Genomic DNA, 22,716 nt, shown 5'->3' on the forward strand with positions numbered 1-22,716 from the left:
TGACATACTATTTTACACTGAATTCCTTAACCAGAGCAACTCATATGTATGAAATATAGTACACTTAAAGAGTAATTTGTTAAAACAGATACTACTGATGCTAGCATTTTCCCTTTGGAATGCAAGAAAAATACAAAGATTACCAATACGAGAAACAAATAATAAAAGCAAATATTATCCAAAGTTTCTGTAAAAAGGAAGAGAAAAAATAACCTGTCACTCATGTTCTCATCTGAGCCTTTTTGCTCCTCATACTCCATTTTGTCCTTATTTGCTTGGGTCACTTCTTCACTTTCTATAACTACTCCTTCATCCAAGACTTCTGGTCCTTGTCGAGCTGCTGCTACTTTTCTTTTTTTCACTTTGCTCTTGGAGAACTCTTGGTGTTGGTATGATTTATTGTTATTGTCCATTTCTTGATCTCTGCTGTTATCCTGCTGTTGAGTTATTGTCAGTGCATTAGAGACTTCTGATGGCAGATCTATTGCCATCCGTTTTACCTTTCTTCTTCTGCGCAAAATTCTGTTTCCTAAACTGTCGACAGCTAAATCTGGTTCATGCCACAGAGGCCTTTTGCCTCTAATGTTATTTAAGTTTGAGGAAGGCCTGCGCTTAGCAACCAACAACTGGTCATCAGAGTCACTGTGGTCTTTCTTATTAGCATGATTCTCCCTGTAGTCTTTGTTTGATTCCTCTAAACTGGAATCAGAACCTTCGCTTAAGCAGTGGCCAGTCTCCCAGGGATGATGGGTGGTAAATGAACGCCTTTTGCGTCCCCTCCTTTTCCTTGCCTGACGCTTGAGAAGACAAGACACACTTCGAGAATGATCTCCAGTATCAGCAAAACCTCCTCGTGCTTGCTCTGAACTTTCTTCCAGTGCTGAGACTAGATCGTGAACCAGCTCCTCCATCGTCCTACTGAAATGCCTACATATTTCAAGGGAAAAAGCACACAAGAAAATATCAAATTAATCTGAAGTGTTAAGCATAAACTGTAACACTTTTACCAGCCAAAATCATTATAGTCACTTTCAGTAAGGTAGTCCTAAATAGCCATCCTACAAAGATTAGTTTTTCTGCTGAGAGACAAAACCTTGCTGACCAATCCTATGTAATTTGCAACACAACAGCATACATCCTTTTTCAGATAGCATTCCACACACATTTCTGGCTTGAAAGAAGGGGAGATAGGGGGAAGGTATCCTCAGCTCGTGTTTGACCTCGCTATTATTGTTTGGTTTCAATTCACCTCATCACATTTGTATGGTCTTTAGGGATTCTGCACGGCAAGAGCATCAACAAAGACCATTCACTCTAACTGCAGGTAGCGAGCACATTTCAAATGTGTTAATGGAAAATGGGATACATAATATTCTTCCTTGACAGCAGATTTGGGAGTTCTCTTTAAAATTTGTCATTATGATAAAATATTTTTAAGAATAATTATGTCTCAATGCTGCCTAAACGCCAAAATGCAGTTAAGACAGTAATTATTTGATAATATATGACTCTTTCATAGTGACTAATTCTGATATCTGTTTCTTTTAAAATATTGATTCAGTGGAGGGATATTAAGTGGAAACAATACCCTGCTAGAGGGAATTCCAGAGTATTACATACAAAGTTTCCCATCACATATAGGCACCTACGTGACAAAATTACCTGATTGTGCAAGGAAAAGTATCACCGAACACACAGTGTCTAAGGCCTTATCCTTTTTTTGCTCTTTACTCCTCAAATTTCACTAGCATTTAGCATGACTTTGACCCTGTAATGCTTCAGCAAGTTCACCCATGCATTACATGAACATAATTACAAAAAGAAAACATTAAGAGATCACTGCTCAATTCTAATCATTCTCTGAAGGCTGTGAACCTCCTCTGTGAACACAGCAACCAGATTCTCACACCAAAGCATCAGAAGATCCCTTTCACTGAGGTAAAGCAAGGAGTAACATTCACCCTCTTTATTACATTACATCAACTGATAAAAGTGGAAGACATTCAGTAAATTATGTAGAGGATGCTTAAAAGCAAGACTGTTCACTTTATTTTACAACAGAAATTGATGGATGAAGAGGAATTGGAGATGTGGAGAAAATCTGAATACGTAGCACACGGGGTCACCTCTCTCACTTATCACAAATGCCAGTGCTAAAGGTACTTAATGGTGAATGGACACTCACTACCTTAAACTACACAAGTTTTGAATATCATTGGGGGAAATGAAGAGCATGTTTAAGATGAAGTCCAAGCTGATTGTTAAATATCTTACCTGAAGATATTCAGAAAAACTTACTGTAAACCTTCCAATTGCAGATGCACAGAGAGTGGTAGAAACACAAGCTCATTCTGAATTCCTGAAACTACTGTGTCATTTGCATTTATTTCTCATACCTCTTTCTCCATCCTGCTGTAATCTCTAGTCCTATTACTCCCTATTAACCTAACATTCCCTTTGGCTCTTAGTATAGCACAATCATCGTATCTAGTAAGAGCTGAGACAGCTCTGGAAAAATGCTACATTTTACCCTTAATCCATTTGGTTCATAAGATCAAAACCTCCATAATCACACAGAAGTATTTCTCACAGGCAAGAGAAGCAACACAGGAGGAAAAGCATTCCAAATGAAGCAATGATTTTCTGAAAAGTCAGGAAAAAAGTGGAAGGCAATTAAGTAAGGAATTACTTTGAGACATAGAATCATAGAATGGTTTGGGTTGGAAAGGACTTTAAGATCATCTACTTCCAGCCCCCTGCCATGGATAGGGGCACCGCACACCAGACCATGTCACCCAAGGCTCTATCCAACCTGGCCTTGAACACTGCCAGGGATGGGGCATTTACCACATGTGGCATAACAGTGATTTCAAACTAATTCTTCCTTCAAGTTTTCAAAGTTTCAATTACTGCAGAGAGGTCTGCAGAGTGCGGGGCATTGGTCAGGGTTTTGCTTGAGTTTTTTGATTGTGTAGTAGGAATTTCAACCACCAGGAGATATAAGTGCAGCTATATTTGTATAGGGTTTCTACACACAATGCTTAGATATATTAACCCATGTTTTTCAGTAGCTGTAACTGCACAACTAGTCCCTTTAGCCTTATTGTTAAACATCTATGAAGACAACTATCCTCACAAGTGCTCTTATCAGAAATGAGATGCCCTTGAGATTTAAGGGGCTTTCCAATACTGCAGCACTAATATAATAGGAGCTGTAAGGCTTGAACAGGCAAACTCTATTTGGGTTAACGAGACATCAAGTCTCCCAGCTGCCTGTCCAGCCCTTCTGGCACAGACTTTTGCACTGACAGTGAAGTCACAGTAGTGGAGGTACACCAAAACCTCAACTAGTGGGCTTAAACATACATTTAGTTTTTGAAACAAACAGGTTTCTGCTCACTTGCCAGAATATGAACTAGCATATATAATCTCCCGGAGCACAAAGTAAGAGGGAGGGGAAGACAGGAACACTAATCGCTTACACCACAGTTTATGGTTAATTCATTCAATTTAGTATCCTTAATCCATATGGATAACTATCACTAAAATCAATGTAGCTCCTACAGTGGACACACCAGCTTACTCGAGGTAACAGTCTAAGTATGGGGCTAGAGTTGCCTTAGTTCTATGAAATACTTCAAGATCAAACACAAACTATCCAGCTTGGATTTATATATCCAACCTAAACTTGCCTTCAAATCCTCCCAAAATGTCGTCAATACAGATAGTCCAGACCAAAGATGAAACTCAAGAAGAGTAAATACCCTGAAGTAATGAGATAACATGATTCTTAAAACGCCCTGAGCAGTAAAGCACTTAATTTCCATTAGACAAGAACTTTGAATTTTATGCACTCCTGCAATTAATCTGTCCTAGTGAATATCAGGTCTCTTCATTGCAGCTCCTGAACTAAGATCTATACAGGGCAGCAACCTCGTTCACACTAAAAATGACACCCATAGTCTCATATATAACATAGAATCATAGAACAGCTAGAGTTCGAAAGGACCTTAAGATCATCTAGTCCCAACCTCCCTGCCATGGGCACGGACACCTCACACTAAACCATGTTACCCAAGGCTCTATCCAATCTGGCCCTGAACACCGCCAGCGATGGAGCATTCACAACATACTTGGGCAACCCCATCCAGTGCCTCACCACCCTTACAGTAAAGAATTTCCTCCTTATATCCAATCTAAACTTTACCTTTAACTTTTAACCCATTACCCCTTGTCCTGTCACTACAGTCCCTAATGAAGAGTCCCTCCCCAGCATCCTTATAGGTCCCCTTCAGATACTGGAAGGCTGCTATGAGGTCTCCACGCAGCCTTCTCTTCTCCAGAGACTGTTCCAACATGTCCTTTCATGTTGAGGACACCAGAACTGCACACAATACTGCAGGTGAGGTCTCACAAGAGCAGAGTAGAGGGGCAGGATCACCTCCTTGGACCTGCTGGTCACGCTCCTTTTGATGCAGCCCAGGATATGGTTGACTTTCTCGGCTGCAAGCACACACTGAAGCTGGCTCATGTTAAGTTTCTCACTGACCAAACCCTCAGGTCTTTCTCTGCAGGGCTGCTCTGAATCTCTTCTCTGCCCAACCTGTAGCTGTGCATGGGATTGCTCCCACCCAGCTGTAGGACCTTGCACTTGGCATGGTTAAAGCATCAGCCCACCTTACAAGCCTGTCAAGGTCCCTCTGGATGCCATTCCTTCCCTCCAGCAGATCAACCAAACCACACAGCTTGGTGTCATTGGCAAACTTGCTGAGGGCGCACTCAATCCCACTGTCCATGTCAGCGACAGAGATGTTGAACAAACCGGTTCCAACGCCGATCCCTGAGGGACACTACCGATTACTGGTCTCCAGCTGGATACTGAGCCATTGACCACAACTCTTTGTGTGCGGCCATCCAGCCAGTTCTTTATCCACCCAGTGGTCCACCCATCAAATTCATGTCTCTCCAATTTAGAGACAAGGATGTCATGCAGGACAGTCTCTAACCCTTTGCACAAGTCCAGGTAGATGATGTCAGCTGCTCTACCCCTATCCATCAGTTCCGTAGCCCCATCACAGAAGGCCACCAAATTGGTCAGGCAGGATTTTCCCTTAGTGAAGCCATGCTGGCTGTCACCAAGCACCTTGCTGATTTTCATGTGCCTTAGCATGCCTCCCGGGAGAATCTGCTCCAAGATTTTGCCAGGCACATAGGTCAGACTGACTGGTCTGTAGTTCCCTGGGTCATCCATCTTCCCCTTCTGAAAATGGGGTTATATTTCCCTTTTTCCAGTCATCAGGAACTTCACCTGACTGCCATGATTGAACTGTATGTATACATAACTGTACCCTAATTGCATTACCTCTTAAAGCAGATAAATCAATATTTTAGTTACTTCAACATATGTTTCCTTACGATGATTATGAAAATTACTTGATCAGCTGGGACAGTGGAAACTCTTTTGTAATAGATTGTGAAAACAATACACATACTACTTCAGCTTTTGATTCACATTGCATTTTCAACATGCCAGTGATCCACACTAAATCTCCTTCTGAATAGCCAAGAAACCTCTTACGATTAATTTAACTGGATCAATCATTTCTCTTGCTATAATTGAAGAAAAAAAATGGCAACAGCAACATCTAGAACAGTTAATCTGAAATCTGTCTCGAAAATCAGGAGTGTATTTCTATTTCAGCATTATTTATCAAACTCACTTTTGCAACTTTCTCCATTGTTTACAACCAGCTTGTATTCCAAACCTATGAAGTCATTTAAATCACTGCTGCAGATGTTTCTGTAACAAAAATATTTGCTTTTGAAAAATAACCACAAGAAGCATTAAAGGTATTACTGGGGAGTATCAATTGCATACAGTAAGATGAGCAACTTCAAAGGTTGTAATAAGGAATGTAGAACAACATATTGAGGTACATAAAATATTGAGCTGTAGTTTAGCATGACTCACGTAAGGCTATAAAAGTGCTTTTACAGCAACAGCCCACAGCTAGCAATAAACTCCAATGTCTTTACTAGAAGATTCTACTTTACTATAAGAAAACCTAGTTTGCCTACACTGACCTTTACATTTATATGAAGTAATTTTTCACGCAGTTTAAAGGGTGACCCATTCCCCCTCTAACCCTTACCAGAACAGACCCTAACAGTATTGCTGCAGGCAGCAGTGTAACTGTCCTCTCCTGCTCCAAAACAGTTCATGCAGTTTGTGTTCAATATGATTAGTATTGAAACTCCTAATGAAAATAATGGGCAGTTCCTTTTCTAGTGACAGTCAAGTACCATTTTAATTCACTTCCCACCTAAAGCATGAAAAAATGCAGAGCTGACTACGCATGAAATATTTAACAAACACCCACCGACAAGAAAGCTAATTTAGTCACACAACTCGTATAGAGGCAGTACCTTTTACTAAACCAAGAGCTGCATTTACATTTACTTCCTAGTTCTAAACCTTTTCCTGCTAAATACATATGGGGTTTATTGCAGCTAAAGTTCTGCTGCATCTGTATCTCATCACTTCCGAGAAGAGCCATGATCTTTGCTGCCTTCACAATCCACACTGCTCACAAGTGAAGAGCACAAGAAGAAAACCAAGTAGTTCCTTGCACATTGGGATTATAAACCCGACTTCCCCATATCTTTTCCCATACAGATTCTCTGATGCCTTGTAACATGTCTGTATTCAGTGTATCTTTATCTTCTGACAGGCACTAATTTGAATCCCATTTCTCCACCTCAGAAGTTATTTTCACAAAGCCTTAGAATCACTACTTTTGAGACCTCTGCTGTCATCAAACAGCTATCACCAAGAGGAGGACACAAAGCATCCATTTCCACATCCACATGTATTTATGTCCTTAGGCACTGGACAACCAGGTACACAGACCTACACAGTGGCCCAAAAGCCTTCGACCCATTGCTGAGGGGCATAACAGCGCGCTATCAAAAAACCCCTTATTCTTCCACTTCTGAGGAACCTGCCCAGTGCTTCCTGTAAAGGCTAACAGGAATTTGAGGAATAGGTGGAATTTTATTAACTGATCATGCCACTGATCCCCTAAAAATCAGGGACAGACAAAGTTGCAATAATTTGATTTTTCTACAACTGCTGCTTATTTAAGAAGGCAGAACAATAAATACTATCAGGTCTACTCAACAGTGAAAGCATGTTCAGTACAGAGCAATGGTATAGTATACAGTCAGGAAGAGGCTGCCATGAACCTCATTTACTAAAGGTCTAACACAAATTAATTGGTCAGCTAGAAATGAGTTTTGCAGCAGTTTCTCATAGAGGTAGCAATTCTTGCGATCCCATTGCTGCCATTTCTTGATATGCTTGCCCTTTGCAGAAGTATGACTTCATTAAACTTCAAGGTGGTGAAACACACAAACTGTTAAAGTGTCAATGTCATTATCAAAAGAATCAAAGTGCCCAGGAAGAACTCAAATGCAAACTATTACTAAACTGTCACAATATATAAATTCAAAACATTCAGAGGAGTTTTATCACCAAAGGTGAACACTTACTCTGGGGCTGTCCTTAATCTACACACTTCTTCAGGGTCTTCATGTTTTTAAAAAACACAAGTTCTTAACTGTCTACATCAAGCACTAGACATCAAATAAAATATTTTCCTCACTCAAATGGGTTTTCTTTAACAGGCAGCTTCTGAAATAGATGATGTATAAGACAGGGTCCTAAGGAGCAGTCAGATTTTTAACAGTTCTTCAGAACTTCTAAACTAATAGTCCTATAGATAAGACCTCAATAATTCTCTCTGCACTGAATTGCGCCAGGCAGCGTAATTGCAGAAGCAAAATTAATACTGTCTGATGACAATGACAGAAGAATAGGCCAAATTTTCACACCTTGTGCTGATGAACACTATTTCTACATCCTCTGAATGAAATTATTTTATGTGGAAACAAACCAGTAAAATTTAAAGACAAATGACAGGTTGAGTATGCAATGAAAACTTCCTCTAAGTACAGATACAAGTTTGGAATGTCTTCTGCAATGTGCCTACTGTATGCAGCATTAGTACTAAAATAAAAATACTTCTACCACTACAGAATATCACATTCTCTGAAGCGTTCTGAACTACATCCACAAAAGCAAAGTTACACTTATGCTGGGCAAATTTGCATGCCAAGCAATACTAGCATATTTCTAACAAATACACATCAGCTGGGCAAACAAAATCCCTCTCTGAAAGCTTTCCTATTTAGCAAAAGATAAAGCAGCACAGCACCAAAATACAGTACAAAAGTGGCAGTAGCAGCAGAAGTGCAGGGAAAAAAATGGAGTTTCTTATGTAAGAAAATGAAGTACTAAGGCTTTCTTTTCCTCTTCTTGCCCATCCCCAGAAAATAAACAAACCCACTTATATTAAAAAACAAATCTATTGCAGATGTGGGAACTCTACCAGCAGGTATCTGTATGATAATACAGCCTCGAAACAAAGCCTCAAGTCCTCAAATTATCAACACTCAAGAAATAACCACAAACAAACCCCTACAATGCTCCTCCCCACTTCCATTAAGGAAAGTGAAATTGACAAGAAGTTACACACATCGGTCCATACTATGTAAGCACAAGATGGCAACGTTTCATGAAGGAAATTGAAGGCTTCCTGGCTGGCCGTTTGGGACACCTGGTTTTCATCAAGTCTCTCCACTATCAGTCTTTATAGCTCCATGGCCTGTTAACAAAACTCACTTCTCTCTTTTTCTGTCCTGTTAATCAGCATCTCCTCAGCTCCACAATAAAACCACTATGGCCTCTGGGGTCACTATGCTATGAATTACATAAACCAGTCAATCTGTTAACTCCACCGCAGGAGCATCACCCCATCTTTTCCTTGCTCACTGTCTAGAGCTACACTTGTTGATTCCTGGTTTGGAACAACATAGCTTCGGAGCAGCAACACCACCTGACTGGGTGTTTCTGCAGGATACACTGCAAAGGGTTTAGTCCTCAGAGGGTCTACATCGATCGGAGCAACCCAAACACACAGACAAAACTCGCCAAGTTTCAATCCATCGTTTACCTGCTGCTCCTTTATTAGCAAGGAGGCGGAAGTTCCTCCTTCCAGCACATTGCTCACCTATAACCACGGCGAACCACCCGTGCCCGGCCTCCAACGCCTCTGACCCGGTGAGGAAAACACCAGCGTCTCCCCCCCGCGTTAACGGGCAGCGGCGAGGGCGCAGGGCGGCAGCGGCCGGGCAGTGTGCAGCGACAGTACTTCCGATCCCTTCCCTCAAACACCAGCCCTGCGGCCCCACACGCGGGCAGGGGGCGGCGGAGAAGCGTCCCCTTCCTTCCCCCGTCCGGCGGGCGTCTCCCGGGCGTCCCCCGGGCCCGAGCTTACCAGCTCTTTCTCGCCGCCTGAGCTCGGGTCGAGGCAGGTTCAGCGACCCGGAACATGAACCCGGCGCCTCCCCTGGCCGCTCCCCGGGGAGGCTGGCGCCGCTTCGCAGAGACTGGGCCGGGGCGGGGGCCGGCGGTGAGGTCTGGGGCTGGCGGGCGAGGGCCGGTAGGGGAGGGTGCAGGCGGCCAGCGCTGCTCCTCAGGCCCCCATGGTGAGAGCCCGGAAGCAGCTGCTGCACCGGGAGGAAGCCGGGCGCTACCATCTCTCCTCTCCGTCTCCGGCCTGGTGCCCACAGCCGCCGTGTCCCTTGCCGCGCACCTTACTTTGGCTCTGCTTCCGCTCCAGTCCGGCTACGCGGAGCTCTCGTTGCCGCCAGTGCCTCGCTTTTCTCCGCCGTTAGGGCTACGGTGGGAAGCGACACTCCGTCCCCCGCGCGGAGAGGTACGGTCCCGTTGCCATGGTGGCGGCGTCGAGTGGGCGGGAAGGAGGGGGAGAGCATGGAGGCCGTAGCTAGGCTTGAGGCGAGGTTGCTGCTGCTGCGGGAAGAGTGGTTCCATAGAAACAGGTAACCGCGTCCTGCCGGCGGTGAGTGCCTGCGGGGCTGGGGATCGAGGGGCGGGCAAGCTGCAGGCTCCCCCAGCAACGAGATCGCGGCCCTCCTGCTGAAAACGGTTTGGTTTGACAGCCCCTCCGGAGAGCACTCTCGCTCCGGCCCCCAAATCTCGCTGCAGTGATTTGAGGAGACCTGATGTCAGCCGCACATCTACTTCACGGCGTCTGACAACAGTGTCCCGCTCTTCCCTCGCCCCCTGCTAATTCCATGGGGAAAGTGCTGGAAGGCCCCGAGAGGCGGTGAGCCTCCCGAGGTCCATTCAGTGGTCTAAATCTGTAACTTATACTGATCCTGTTGGAAGGCACCAGTTGCTTTGTTCTTTGTCATTACTTGACACAGACACCCCACCACCACCACCACATTCTAAGCAAGTTACTGTTTGTTATCCACACTGTTTACAATTCCTTTCTAAATCAGGTTATGCTGCTTAAGTTTCTAGTACCTGGGACGTACTTTGTCTTTTCCTACTAAGGAAAGGAGATGCTTATTCTGCTAAAGGTGCAAAATGTCCCATGTAGAGTAACAGGCTGATGATCACCTCTTACCTTTCTCTTCATAAGCAGGACAGTCTCTGTTTTCTCTGTGTTTTCTGCGTTTATCTCTGAGTTTTCTGAGTGCTAAGATAGTGGTGGCTAACTTTTCCCAGATCAGATTTTAGAAATAAAATGTATCAAGAATTATTTTAATATTGCATCCATTTATTCTGTAGCAACTGCATTGCTGCTGCTGCTGCTGTATGGGTTGTGGTACCACTGAAACAAAAAAAAAAGCAGTATTAACATACGTGTAGTGTTACGTTTTTCTTCACTAATTAATGAATAATTTGGTTTTGAATCTAATTACAACATCATTATCGTGAATAATAAAGCCCCTGAACATCACTAAAAGTTACACAGAGTTCAATCCCTGCCTGCATATAATGTGTTGTGTTTTCCTGCTCTTTCCCAGAACTTTAGCTTGTACTCTTGTGGCTGTGCATGCATCAGTTCACTAAATAAGCATCAGTTATGGGCGACTATGCTTGTATTTCACGTAGTTCAAGTTAAAAAGAACAAGCTGGGCCAGACATGGTAATCCATTGGAGGGCAACATGCTTGAGGTTTGGGGATTTGTTTGGTGTTTTTTTTTTTTTTTTGCAGAGCTTTCAAAATATGGTTTGTTATTGGGGTTTTTTGTTCCGCTTTAAGAATAGGCTATAATCCATCAGTTTCTTGAAATTCAGATTTTCAGCTGAGAATTTAAATGAGAGGCTTCAAAATGTCCAGCTCAGCAGCTGAAAGGCTGATCAGTAATCTGATCTTTGCTCACTAGGGTGAGAATCTCAGACTACTTCAACACAGCTGCCAGGAAAGTCCTGAAACAAATCAGAATAACTTGTTTAGAGATCTTGGTAGATCCTTATTTAACTTGTAGACTGAACAAACAATTTTGGGTCATTAATGCATGTCAAATTTGCCCGGGTCTTTCTCTGAAGTATTTTTGGAGCATTTGTGTTTTGAGTCATAGAATGGTTTGGGTTGGAAGAGACCTTAAAAGTTCATCCAGTTCCAACCCCCTGCCATAGGCAGGGACACCTTCCACTAGACCATGTTGCTCCAAGCCCCATCCAGCTTGGCCTTGACCACTGCCAGGGATGGGGCAGACACAGCTTCTCTGGGCACCCTGTGTCAGCCCCTCACCACCCTCATAGGGAAAAATTTCTTCCTAATATCTAACCTAAATCTACCCTCTTTCCGTTTAAAGCCATTTCCCCTTGTCCTGTCACTGCATGTCCTTGTAACAAGTCCCTCTCCAGATTTCTTGTAGGCCCCCTTTATGTATTGGAAGACTGTTATAATGACTTCTGAGCCTTCTCTTCTCTAGGCTAAACACCCTAGTTCTCTCAGCCTGCATATACTAAATTACCATGCCGACAAATATTACTACTCTCTATTTTCAGATCTCTAGATGAAGAAAGAAAAATAGAGTACAAAGCTGCTGTCAAAATCCAGAGCTGGTTTCAAGGATGCAGAGTCCGATCCTATCTGAGGTAGTATATTAAGTCTGTCTTAATCTATACTTCAATCTTGATTTTTTGTTTTTTGACAGAATTCCTCACAGTATTACTATTGACATTGATATAATTTTTTTGGAAACACTATGGTTGGTCTCTTTTCCCAGGAGGCTATTCTCCATTTTTTTTTTTGATTATAAGCCCACCTAGTCTAACTCATGTGCTCAAATTTCTGTATCTGCATAAAAATTAGGGCTGTGAGGGGGAGGGTTTGCTGCATCTTCTAGTTTGACCTCTTCCCTTTGCAAGTCATTATGTGTCATCCAAGCATACTGTATGAAGCCTAAAGAATTATTAGGTTGAGTAACAATCACTTCATGGCAGATATTCCCTCACAAAAAGAAAGCCTACAGCCATTATGTGTTGTTGTTTAAAAAAGCACTGATAATTTGTTTTCCAGTGCTGGTTCAAGTGTGGTATCACAGGATACAACCATCACACGCAAGCGCTCAGCAGGCAAACAAACATGGTATTTCAGCCCTTCAAGGAATAACAGTTATGCCATCAGTGTCAAAAGTCCTTGCAAAGACAGAGGATTGGTTAGTGCCCCTCTGTTTCCAGCACATGAGTAACAACAGCATGCTGCAGAAGAAAGTGAAACCCCAAGTGTCTTTGCCAATCCATTCTGTAGGAAAGTGCTCTTCCAAATGCACGTTTGTAGTTAGTAATGACCACTGTAAGAACAACATAATTGTAATGAACACATAAGAACTAGATCAGCTAAGTGTAGAAGAGGATTTTCCCTGCAACTGCGTAGAGTAATCCTGCTCAATGTCCTCTTTCCAAACTTGGGTGTGGTGTCTGATTTAGGAGCACAGGCTCGATATAGCCAGTTGTGTGTTCTGAATTAGTCTCTCATTTGAATTAACTGCTGGAAAAAACTTCCTCCACCGTGTGACTCTAGCTGTATTGCAAGGGTTCTAAATTTGGCCCTGGTTAGGTGGTACAAATAGTCCCCTACATAGCTTTTTCTAGCCAGTCCCAAAGTAATGATTGTATTAGTTTCTGTGAAATTGATGTAAGACATCAGTTACGGAATTTTTAGTTGCATAATTCTATGATTCTATAATAAAGCGTGTATATATAAGGACAGAGTAAGGATTTACTTAGAATTAGCTAGATATAATTTTCTAAAAGAAAAAAATTATTTGAAAAATTTCAGATATTTGTGGGATTTGTCAAATCTTTAAAAATTCGAAAGCTGTGAAAATATTGCATGTGACTGATAAAAATTCTGAACTGGTCAGATGTGTTAGTTTAAACCATCAATGAAAATACCATCATCTACCATGCAAATTACATTTCTAGGGCTATTTCATTCAATTTTTGTAATGATAACTGAAACAGTACATAGATAAAAGTTTTCAGTAACCCATTTTTTCCAAAAGCACACATATTTATATATGTGTACATGAGTAAATATATGTATAAATTGGTTTATAAGTGTGTATGTGTGCACATATGTGTATATGTATGGAGTATGTTTGCAGTGGCCATCTGTTTGGAATATGTATGGATAATACTTAATACTTTAAGATTGGAAAAAATAAAGTTGTTTTGTAATGTCTCAAAGTAATCATTATTTTGGTAATGTATTTCATTTTAGATATCTGAACCAAATGGCAATTGTTATACAAAGGTGGTGGAGAGGATATCTAAGCAGAAAACACTTCAGAAAAATGGTGAAGGTAGGAAACTAGTTTTAAACATTTTGTTTGGTTATTTATAGAATACATCTGAAGTCATTCACTTGTCTTGAAATTCAAAAGCTGAAATGTGATCCTTTATACACATCGACATGTACTTTACTGTCATGGAAACAACCACTAGTTTCAGTAAGCCTACTCATAATGGTCAAGTTAAGTTAAAGTGTTTGCAGATCAGGAGTGTCAGCCCCCAAACTAGCAATGAGATCTGTTCATGCAGAAGCCTGCCTGCATGATGCTAATTGAAGGATTGGAACTTTTCAAGATGCTTTTTTTCCCGGCAGAACTTTTAATTCTGAAAAGAAAATAAGCCAAATTGTCTACATATTGCTGCTCCATGATTTAGTGGTTGAAATTTCTTGCTTAATGAACCTTGAAGTATTTGAGGTTTTGCCTTAAGGCACACAGGTCACAGTCAATCTAATTCTCTTGACAGACTTGAAGATAGCAGAAGTGTATGACAGGACACAAGCTAAAACTCCTGTTAGCAGGTTTAGGAGTTTAAGAAGAAACTTTTTTGCTTTTAAAAACTTGTTAAAAACTAATTTGTGGCTTGTTAAAAACTAGTTTGCTTTTAACCTAAAACAATGAGCTTAAGGTATTTAGTTTAGTTCAGTAATTTATCAATTTATGGTAATATTTTACACTAGTTTTAAACTTGTTAGCCATTTATTCTTGATTAATTTTGCTAAGGTTAAATTACTGTCTTTCAGTAAATACAGACAAGCTAAGAAAAAAAAAAAAGGAGCCATAATAACTCATATATTACAGGCTAAAATCCATACCTCCTACTAAACTGTGTTTTCGAGTAACAGGACTTGTGTGCCTGAAAGATTGTCTATTTTTTCCCCAGGTCTATCAGTAGTCTAATGAAGGATTTTACCTCCTCCAATTTACCTGCCTTATCTAATAAATTATTAGGATATGGATCCTTTCAGGCTGTGGCTTTCAGCCTGTCTTCTAAATCACTCAGTTTTTAATACAGGGCAGGTAGCTGCATGCTGAGATTGGGTTCTGCTTTAAAAAAAAAGTTGGACTTCAGTTGAATATTGTGCCTGAGTTTAGGGAAGGTTTGTTTAATCTAGGAAAGCTTCTGTAGAAGAAGGACATAATAATATTAATGTATATTAAAATTTATTAGTGGAAAGAAATGATCCATGCAGTCACTGGGAAGAGGGAAGGAAGAAATCAACTTCATATGAAACGCTGACACATACTGCTAAAACGTGTTGTGAACTCCCTTTACTGCAAGTTTTTAAGAAGAGAATAGACAAATGCATGTGTAGGGCTTAGATATGATTCAGGCAATGTTTTGGTTCTACATTTAGTTCTACATTAGTTCAAGTTCTAATTTTTTTTTCACACTTAAAACATCATAGAGTGATGCATTTCAGAAACAAGACAATTTATGTGTTTCTGTGTTTCAGGATGTCAGGTTTTGTCATCTGATCACTAGGTCTTTAAGAGGACTTAAGCAGGACAAAGGCCTGATTGTGGTAATTTTGCATGGTTTTCAATCCCCCCAAATTGTAAGGAGTTATCTTCTGGCCACTCCATATTCAAATACTAATTGTTCTGTTCATAGTAGTCAATCTCCTATTTTAAACAGAATGGTGTCACTTTAGAGGCTTATTTTCTTATATAAAGGTTGTAAAAACAGTGGTGCCCAGTTAAGATACATCACCACAGTACCTACTGTTCTTAGTGGGCTCTGTAAGTGAGATGACATGATAACTCTTCCCAGGGAGCCAGCCTGCAGCATTGTTTGGAGTTGCTGCCCAGTGACAGGATGAGAGGGTGCAAACTGGAATATAGGAAATTCCTTTTCAAAGTTAAGAAAGATCTTTTCTTGTTTTTTTAACTGAGATGGTAATCAAATACCGGAATGGGTTGCCCGGAGAGTACAAGCTGGTTTTGTAGAGTCCCCATCCTTGGAGATACTACAAACCCAACTGAAGTGCACAACTTGCTCTGATTGATTCTGCTTTGAGCAATGGTTTGGAGCTCCAGAGGTCTCTGCCAACCTCAGTTGTTCTGTGCATCTCTGAAATTGAAGGTTTTTTATCTCATCTCTTTGTTACTTCTCCCTTCTTTTGCCCTCTCTTTTAAAAAAAAAATTCTAATAGTTACATTTTAAGGTAGTCTTTCAAATTAGCATATATTTGCTGTAATAACCAGGCTGAGATAGCTAGTATCATAAACCCCCCTCAGCTTCCCATTCTTGCAATATGTTTCTGGAGATAAAAATAAAAAAGACTTGAACCAATAAAGCCTGGTTCGTGTGTAGTTCTTCAAATAGCCATAACTGACAAGCCCTTGCCAAATCTGAAGTTTGTGGAATAATGCAGGGAAAGAAATTGTGCAAGCCCACACTTAACACATTCTAAATCACACTATTAATTCATTAACTTTCTGGATTCCGGTACTTGGTCAGTATTAGGGTGCTAGAGGAGCAGAATCTCATCAGCAAACTTACATATTGTACAGTGATCAGCATGGAAAACCACCTTTTCCCCCTCAAATACTTTATTTTGTATTTGCCATCTCTTTGATTGGAGAGGACTAAATAGGACATCTTGATTGAAAAATAACCTGAAAGCCATACAAGTAGCAGATAAAGAGGTACTTTTCCCTCCCTTTAGACAGCTATATTCAGTGTTGTATATTTTGGGATGGACTTAAATGTAAAGTTTGAGTTTACTATGTATATTCATTGTTATACTATCTTTACTCCATCAGTGGCTGAATTTGGGATCAGTTAATGTTTGCACTGGATTCTTGCTAATAACTGTTGTAATGAGTCCTAAGTATGAAACACAGTGATACCTTTGACATGATAATTCCTTTAATAGACTGGTCACTTTAAAATTTGCCCACTGATAATGTTTGGATTGGTATCTGCTGCCAGCAAACAAGGCAAAGCATATGCACAAAATACCCAGGATTGCTTGATAATAAATCATTTTAATGATTATATTCAAAATGGTGAAATGTGGGTGGTACTGATGCGGAAAATAACAAAAGCTGAGGCTCATCAGATTGGCTGTCCATATGTGCATCGCTGCTAGTATTTCATTTGTTACTCTTCTGCTGCCTCTTGCTTTGATTGTTAGATATAAGTTAAAAAAAAATAAAAATATGTTTTTTATATGACTAAAGTTATGTGCCTTTCTATATTCTAAATAGAGGTTCTTTGGTATAAAGCTTTGTTTCCTAATATTAATCTCAAGCTGTGGTTGTTTAAGTCCAGACAGCAGCTAAGTACAATGCAGCCACACACTCACCCCCCACCCCTGTGGGATGTGAGGAGAGTCAGAAAAAAAAAATAAAATCCCATGGGTTGAGATAAGAATAGTTTAACAATTGAAATAAAAGTAAAATATAATACAACAACATCAATAACAATAGGATATATATATATAGAGAAAGAAAAACAGAATACCAACCAGGATCATATCTGTCTTGGTTTAAACCCAGCCAGACAGCTCGTTCACTCCCTCCCTCCCTTCTTGCCCTCCCCCTACTCCTGGAGGGACGGAGAGGAGAATCAAAAAGAATGCAACTCCCACGGCTTGAGATAAGAACAGTTTAGTAACTAAGGTACAACGCAAGTCACTACTGCTACCACCAATGATAATAATGATAAAGGAAATAACAAGGGAAGAGAAGACAACACCTCACCACCAGCCGACCGATAACGCCCCCCCCCCCCCCCAGCCCAACGCACACCCCCCCAGCCCGACTAAGCACTGACCGATAACTTGTCCAGCCCCGCACTCCTCGCCCTTCTGGGTAACTCTCCCTTACATCCTGGGCATGACGTGCTGTGGTATGGAATACCTCTTTGGTCAGTTTGGGTCAGGTGTCCTGTCTCTGCTTCTTCCTGGCTTCCCCTCCTCCCTGGCAGAGCATGAGGCTCACAAAGTCCTTGGTCAGGGTAGACATTACTTAGCAACAACTAAAAACATTGGTGTTATCAGCACTGTTCCCAGGCTGAAAGTCAAAACACAATGCTGCACCAGCTACCAAGAAGGAGAAAAATTGACTGCTACTGCACATCTGTAGGTGATCCCCAAACATGTTTTTAAACAGAAAAGGAGAAAGTAGTACAGCACTTCATACACAAAAAGCTTCAAATGTATTTTGGAACCATAGACCTACTGTAAAGTAGTAGGGAGACCTGTATATTAAAACCAGAGACAGATACAAAGACTTCATGGTTCAAAAGTGGAGGTGCTGCATGTGGGTGAGATGGCAAGATCATTCTTCTCAGAGAGTCAGCCTTGCAGTGTCACCTTGGAGTTGGTAACCAGAGCCAGTGGCAATGCTATGGGCACAGCTGAAATGCAGGAAATTCCACTTACACATAAGAGAGGAGTTTTCTGTGCAAGAAAGCACCAGTTCAGGAAAAAATCTTTTCTTTACTAGGGAACGATATAAATAGAGACTGGGGTTGAAGCACTAAATTATGGCTCTAATTCTCCATCCCTTGTAATAGCAGAACTAGTACACATTATTCTAATCAGGACTAGAAAACAGTGCAGAAGAGCCTAGATGGTTACACAGGCTTTGGCTTTAAGCACAAGGATAAGGTTGTAAGGCTGTTAATTCTGCATTTGGCTGACTTGTGATTTAGAATAGTGTTGAGTAAAAGCAGGAATATGTAATTTGCTATTTATTGTGCCTGATCTTGTTAAGTTGTGGTACGGTAAGGCCTGGATTTCTCACACCTAAGTGAAGTAAGCAATTTAGGACCCTAGTTGTCATTGACTATCTCTGTAAATGGTAGACAGAGATGCAACTGCAGAGCTCTTCAGTACTTTGCCAAGCTCAGAAGGAAAGTGGTCCCACTGTCTTCCAATATTGATAATATAAAGAGCATTGTGATGTTAGGTCTCTGACTGAGGTTCTTCAGAGAAAGGGGATGTATTCAGACCTAACAGCCTTAAAATAAGAGAATAAACAAAGATGTGAGTTTAGTTTAATAAGTAATGGACAGAAATGAGGATTTTTAAGCTTAGACATTCCCATTAAAAAAGTACTTTATTTATTTGGTGGAAGGGCAAGAAAGAAGGTGGTACAAAAGAAGAAGGGATGAGCTGCAAAGCAAAGTTGTATCAATTTAATCAAGCAGTTTAGGAATATACTTAGCCCTGGCAACCATTATTTCATTCTAGTATTAGCCATCTACAGTCAGTATCACTCAGGAAACATTTATGGAGACAAAAGGGGTGACAGAATCCACTATTCTAATTCATATCTTTGAGGTGGAGATTCCCTTAAATATATATGTGTATGTGTGTATGTATACACACATATATGAAGAACTTGTTTGAAATTTAACAGTCCTGCATTTTTCTTTTATATCAGAAATATCTTTTCTACTGTTTCCATTATTAGTAGATTGGTATGATATGAAAGTGAGCATTTAAAATGCACCTTAATTAAAGTGCAGGAATTATGCCTTGCTTAATGTAATGAAGAAAGAGAATTTAAAATGAAGTAGCATCATTGTGTTCATTTGTAAATAACATATTGCAGCCAACTGTTTCTTAATTGCCCAGACTGTTGATAAATAATCCAGTCCTGCTGCTCTCCACAGACAATTTGCTTTGGATCAGACTAGGCAATTCAAATAACACTAATTACAGTGAAACCCTTTTATAGTGAATTCCTGTTTGCCATGGGGGAGAAAATCACTATATCGGGGGAAAGCACTTTTGCCTTTGATTTGTGTCTAAAACATGAGAAACATATAAAAGCTACATGTTGTGCTAAATAAAGGACATACTCTTGCATTCAAAGTACTTATATTTTACTTTTTATGATACAATTGTGAATTATGTTCATTTTGCATTTGTAATTAGAGGGTGGAACAGATGTGAAAGCTTAGTTTAAAGTGATGTATCCATTAAAATAACCTATGCTGCCAAGTGATTGCTTAGTATAATAGGGGATTCGTTCACTATGAGAGGAATTCTACTTTATTGGAAAGAAACCAGGACTTCAGGAAATGTTTTCTATGTCAGGGGATTCACTGTAACATGGTATCGTTGTATTTATGATTTTATGATGTTAAAATGAATATTAAATGAAATAAAATTCCCAAGGATTACTCAGGAGGCAGCTAAGTACATAACATTTAGTACAGATGGTTGGAAGGCACAATTTTGCTCCATCACTGCGTATGTATCCTTGAACGATTTCGACTGAAGACAGCATTTCTTTGAAATTTTCATTAAACCAGACGTCTTGAAATATGAATTCCTTTTATGTTTCTGTGAGTTTTGGCTAAAAGAACCCCAGTGAATAAATCATACATGATACTACGTGTCACCAGCACTTGTGAATATTTCTGCTTTGTTATTCTACTCTCAGTAGAGCACCATTGATTATCAAACTCAGCGGAGAGCATTTTATGATCATATATCTCCATTAGCTCCTAGTTTGACTACCATAGATTTTTCTGGTTAAGCCTGCATTATGTATTAGGAAGCCTATCTCTTCAATACAAAGTTTGATTTTATTCTCTCTAAGACTAGAATTCTTATTATGTATTATGTATAAAGATTCTTATCTTTTATATGTAAAAATAGGAGCACTGTCTTTGTGCAACTGAAATATAAGCCTTCTTTTCTTCCCCCCTTGATTCACAGACAGCATATTTTATGATGAAGATGAATTTCTACAATGAAATGGCTGTCAGGGTAAATATTTCTTCACTTGTTAAACAAATGAAAAAGTCAATTGTGCTCCGAATTTGCTTTTAATAAAATGAGCAAACCAGAATAATATACACTTGATTGATATGCTGATGGCAACAGTGGGAAATGGTACATAGTTAAAAATTAAAGTTACATTCAGTAGTCTGGGTTGTATTTGAAAGCTGTTGCTGAATTTAAGGCATCTGCATGTGTCTTGCTGTATTGACTTCTTTCTACCTTACCAGATATGATATTGATAAAACCCTGAAACATTCTAGCTGTATTCTTACAAATGTAGACATATATTAACAATTCTAACAAACGAGAGGGATTTTGGGTTTGTTGATGTGGCTGTGCTTTTTCTTATGTTAGTACATCGTGAGATGGTCAAGTTTGAGATCCTCAGGACAGTGAGAAGAGCGTGCAGCAAGCTCACTGCCCTGGACTTCAAGAGAGCAGACTTTGGCCTCTTCAGGAACCTGCTTAGTAAGGTTCCATGGGATATAGCCTTAGAGGGCAGGGGGTCCCAAGAGTGTTGGTTGATATTCAAGGATCACCTGCTACAAGCTCAGGAATGTTGCATCTTGACTAGAAGGAAGTGCAGCAGGAGGGCCAGGGACCTCCTTGGATGGATAAGGGATGCTGAGGGAAAAAAAGAGGCTTGTAAAAAGTGGAAAGAAGGACAGGCAGCCTGGGAAGATTACAGGGATGTTGTCTGGGAAGCTATGGACCAGGTTAGGAAAGCCAAGGCCCAGTTAGAATTAAAGTTGGCTATGGATGTTAAAGATATCAGGAAGGGATTCTATCGGTACATAGCGAATAAAAGACAGGCTAGGGACAATGTAGGCCCTCTCTGAAAGCTATCCGGAGAACTGGATTTGGAGAAGGATTACTGGATTTGGAACTGGATTACCCTGGATTTGGAGAAGGCTGAGGTTCTTAATGACTTCTTTGCCTCAGTCTTCACTGGCAAATGAACTGACGAATGAAGTTGCTAAGGCAGTGTCCATCATATTTGAAAAATCATGGCAGTCAGGTGAAGTTCCCGATGACTGGAAAAACGGAAATATAACCCCCATTTTCAAGAAGGGGAAAATGGATGACCCAGGGAACTACAGACCAGTCAGTCTCACCTCTGTGCCTGGCAAAATCTTGGAGCAGATTCTCCTGGGAGGCATGCTAAGGCACATGAAAATCAACAACGTGCTTGGCGACAGCCTGCATGGCTTCACTAAGGGAAAATCCTGCCTGACCAATTTGGTGGCCTTCTATGATGGGGCTACGGAACTGATGGATAGGGGTAGAGCGGCTGACATCATCTACCTGGACTTGTGCAAAGGTTTAGAGACTGTCCTGTAAGACATCCTTGTCTGTAAATTGGAGAGACATGAATTTGATGGGTGGACCCCTGGGTGGATAAAGAACTGGCTGGATGGCCGCACACAAAGAGTTGTGGTCAATGGCTCGATATCCAGCTGGAGACCAGTAATGAGTGGTGTCCCTCAGGGATCGGTGTTGGGACTAGTCTTGTTCAACATTTTTGTTGGTGACATGGACAGTGGGATTGAGTGCGCCCTCAGCAAGTTTGCCAATGACACCAAGCTGTGTGGTTTGGTTGATCCGCTGGAGGGAAGGAATGGCATCCAGAGGGACCTTGACAGGCTTGTGAGGTGGGCTGATGCCAACCTCATGAAGTTTAACCATGCCAAGTGCAAGGTCCTACACCTGGGTGGGAGCAATCCCAGGCACAGCTACAGGTTGGGCAGAGAAAAGTTTCAGAGCAGCCCTGCAGAGAAGGACTTGGGGGTGCTGGTTGATGACAAAATGAACATGAGCCGGCTGCAGTGTGCCCTTGCAGCCCAGAAAGCCAACCGTATCCTGGGCTGCATCAAAAGGTCCAAGGAGGCGATCCTGCCCTTCTGCTCTGCTCTTGTGAGACCTCACTTGGAGTATTGTGTGCAGTTCTGGTGTCCTCAACATCAAAAGGACATGGAAGTGTTGGAACAAGTCCAGAGGAGGGCCACGAGGATGATCAGGGGACTGGAACACCTCCCATATGAAGACAGGCTGAGAAAGTTGGGGCTGTTCATCCTGGAGAAGAGAAGGCTGTGTGGAGACCTCATAGCAGCCTTCCAGTATCTGAAAGGGGGCCTATAGGGATGCTGGGGAGGGACTCTTCATTAGGGACTGTAGTGATAGGACAAGGGGTAATGGATTAAAACTTAAACAGGGGAAGTTTAGA

General features: G+C 41.1%; 2 protein-coding genes across 7 annotated transcripts in view; one reads left to right on the plus strand and one right to left on the minus strand.

Annotated features, from left to right (window-relative positions):
* The window catches only part of GPATCH2 (G-patch domain containing 2), a 114,324-nt gene extending 104,812 nt beyond the window's left edge, over positions 1 to 9,512 (minus strand). Inside the window, exons 1-2 of one of the 2 annotated variants that reach the window (XM_061475566.1) lie at positions 9,399 to 9,512; positions 214 to 927 (exon numbers count right to left, since the gene is read on the minus strand). In XM_061475566.1, coding sequence (XP_061331550.1) covers positions 214 to 927; positions 9,399 to 9,454 — 770 coding nt within the window. In that variant the 5' untranslated portion in view covers positions 9,455 to 9,512. Of the gene's footprint in view, positions 1 to 213; positions 928 to 9,074; positions 9,184 to 9,398 lie in introns of those variants that run through there. The other variant, XM_061475567.1, reaches the window with a different exon arrangement.
* A 204-nt stretch (positions 9,513 to 9,716) lies between these two features.
* The window catches only part of SPATA17 (spermatogenesis associated 17), an 80,977-nt gene continuing 67,977 nt past the window's right edge, over positions 9,717 to 22,716 (plus strand). For 3 of the 5 annotated variants that reach the window (XM_061475568.1, XM_061475573.1, XM_061475569.1), the window contains exons 1-4: positions 9,843 to 9,963; positions 11,951 to 12,040; positions 13,671 to 13,752; positions 20,427 to 20,477. In XM_061475568.1, the coding sequence (XP_061331552.1) occupies positions 9,896 to 9,963; positions 11,951 to 12,040; positions 13,671 to 13,752; positions 20,427 to 20,477 (291 nt within the window). In that variant the 5' untranslated portion in view covers positions 9,843 to 9,895. The other 2 variants (XM_061475571.1, XM_061475570.1) reach the window with 2 other exon arrangements.

Source organism: Pezoporus flaviventris, unplaced genomic scaffold (assembly GCF_033815535.1).
Source record: "Pezoporus flaviventris isolate CSIRO_AGI_PZ_B2104156 unplaced genomic scaffold, CSIRO_AGI_Pfla_v1 ptg000083l, whole genome shotgun sequence".
In the NCBI taxonomy this organism is placed as follows: domain Eukaryota; kingdom Metazoa; phylum Chordata; class Aves; order Psittaciformes; family Psittacidae; genus Pezoporus; species Pezoporus flaviventris.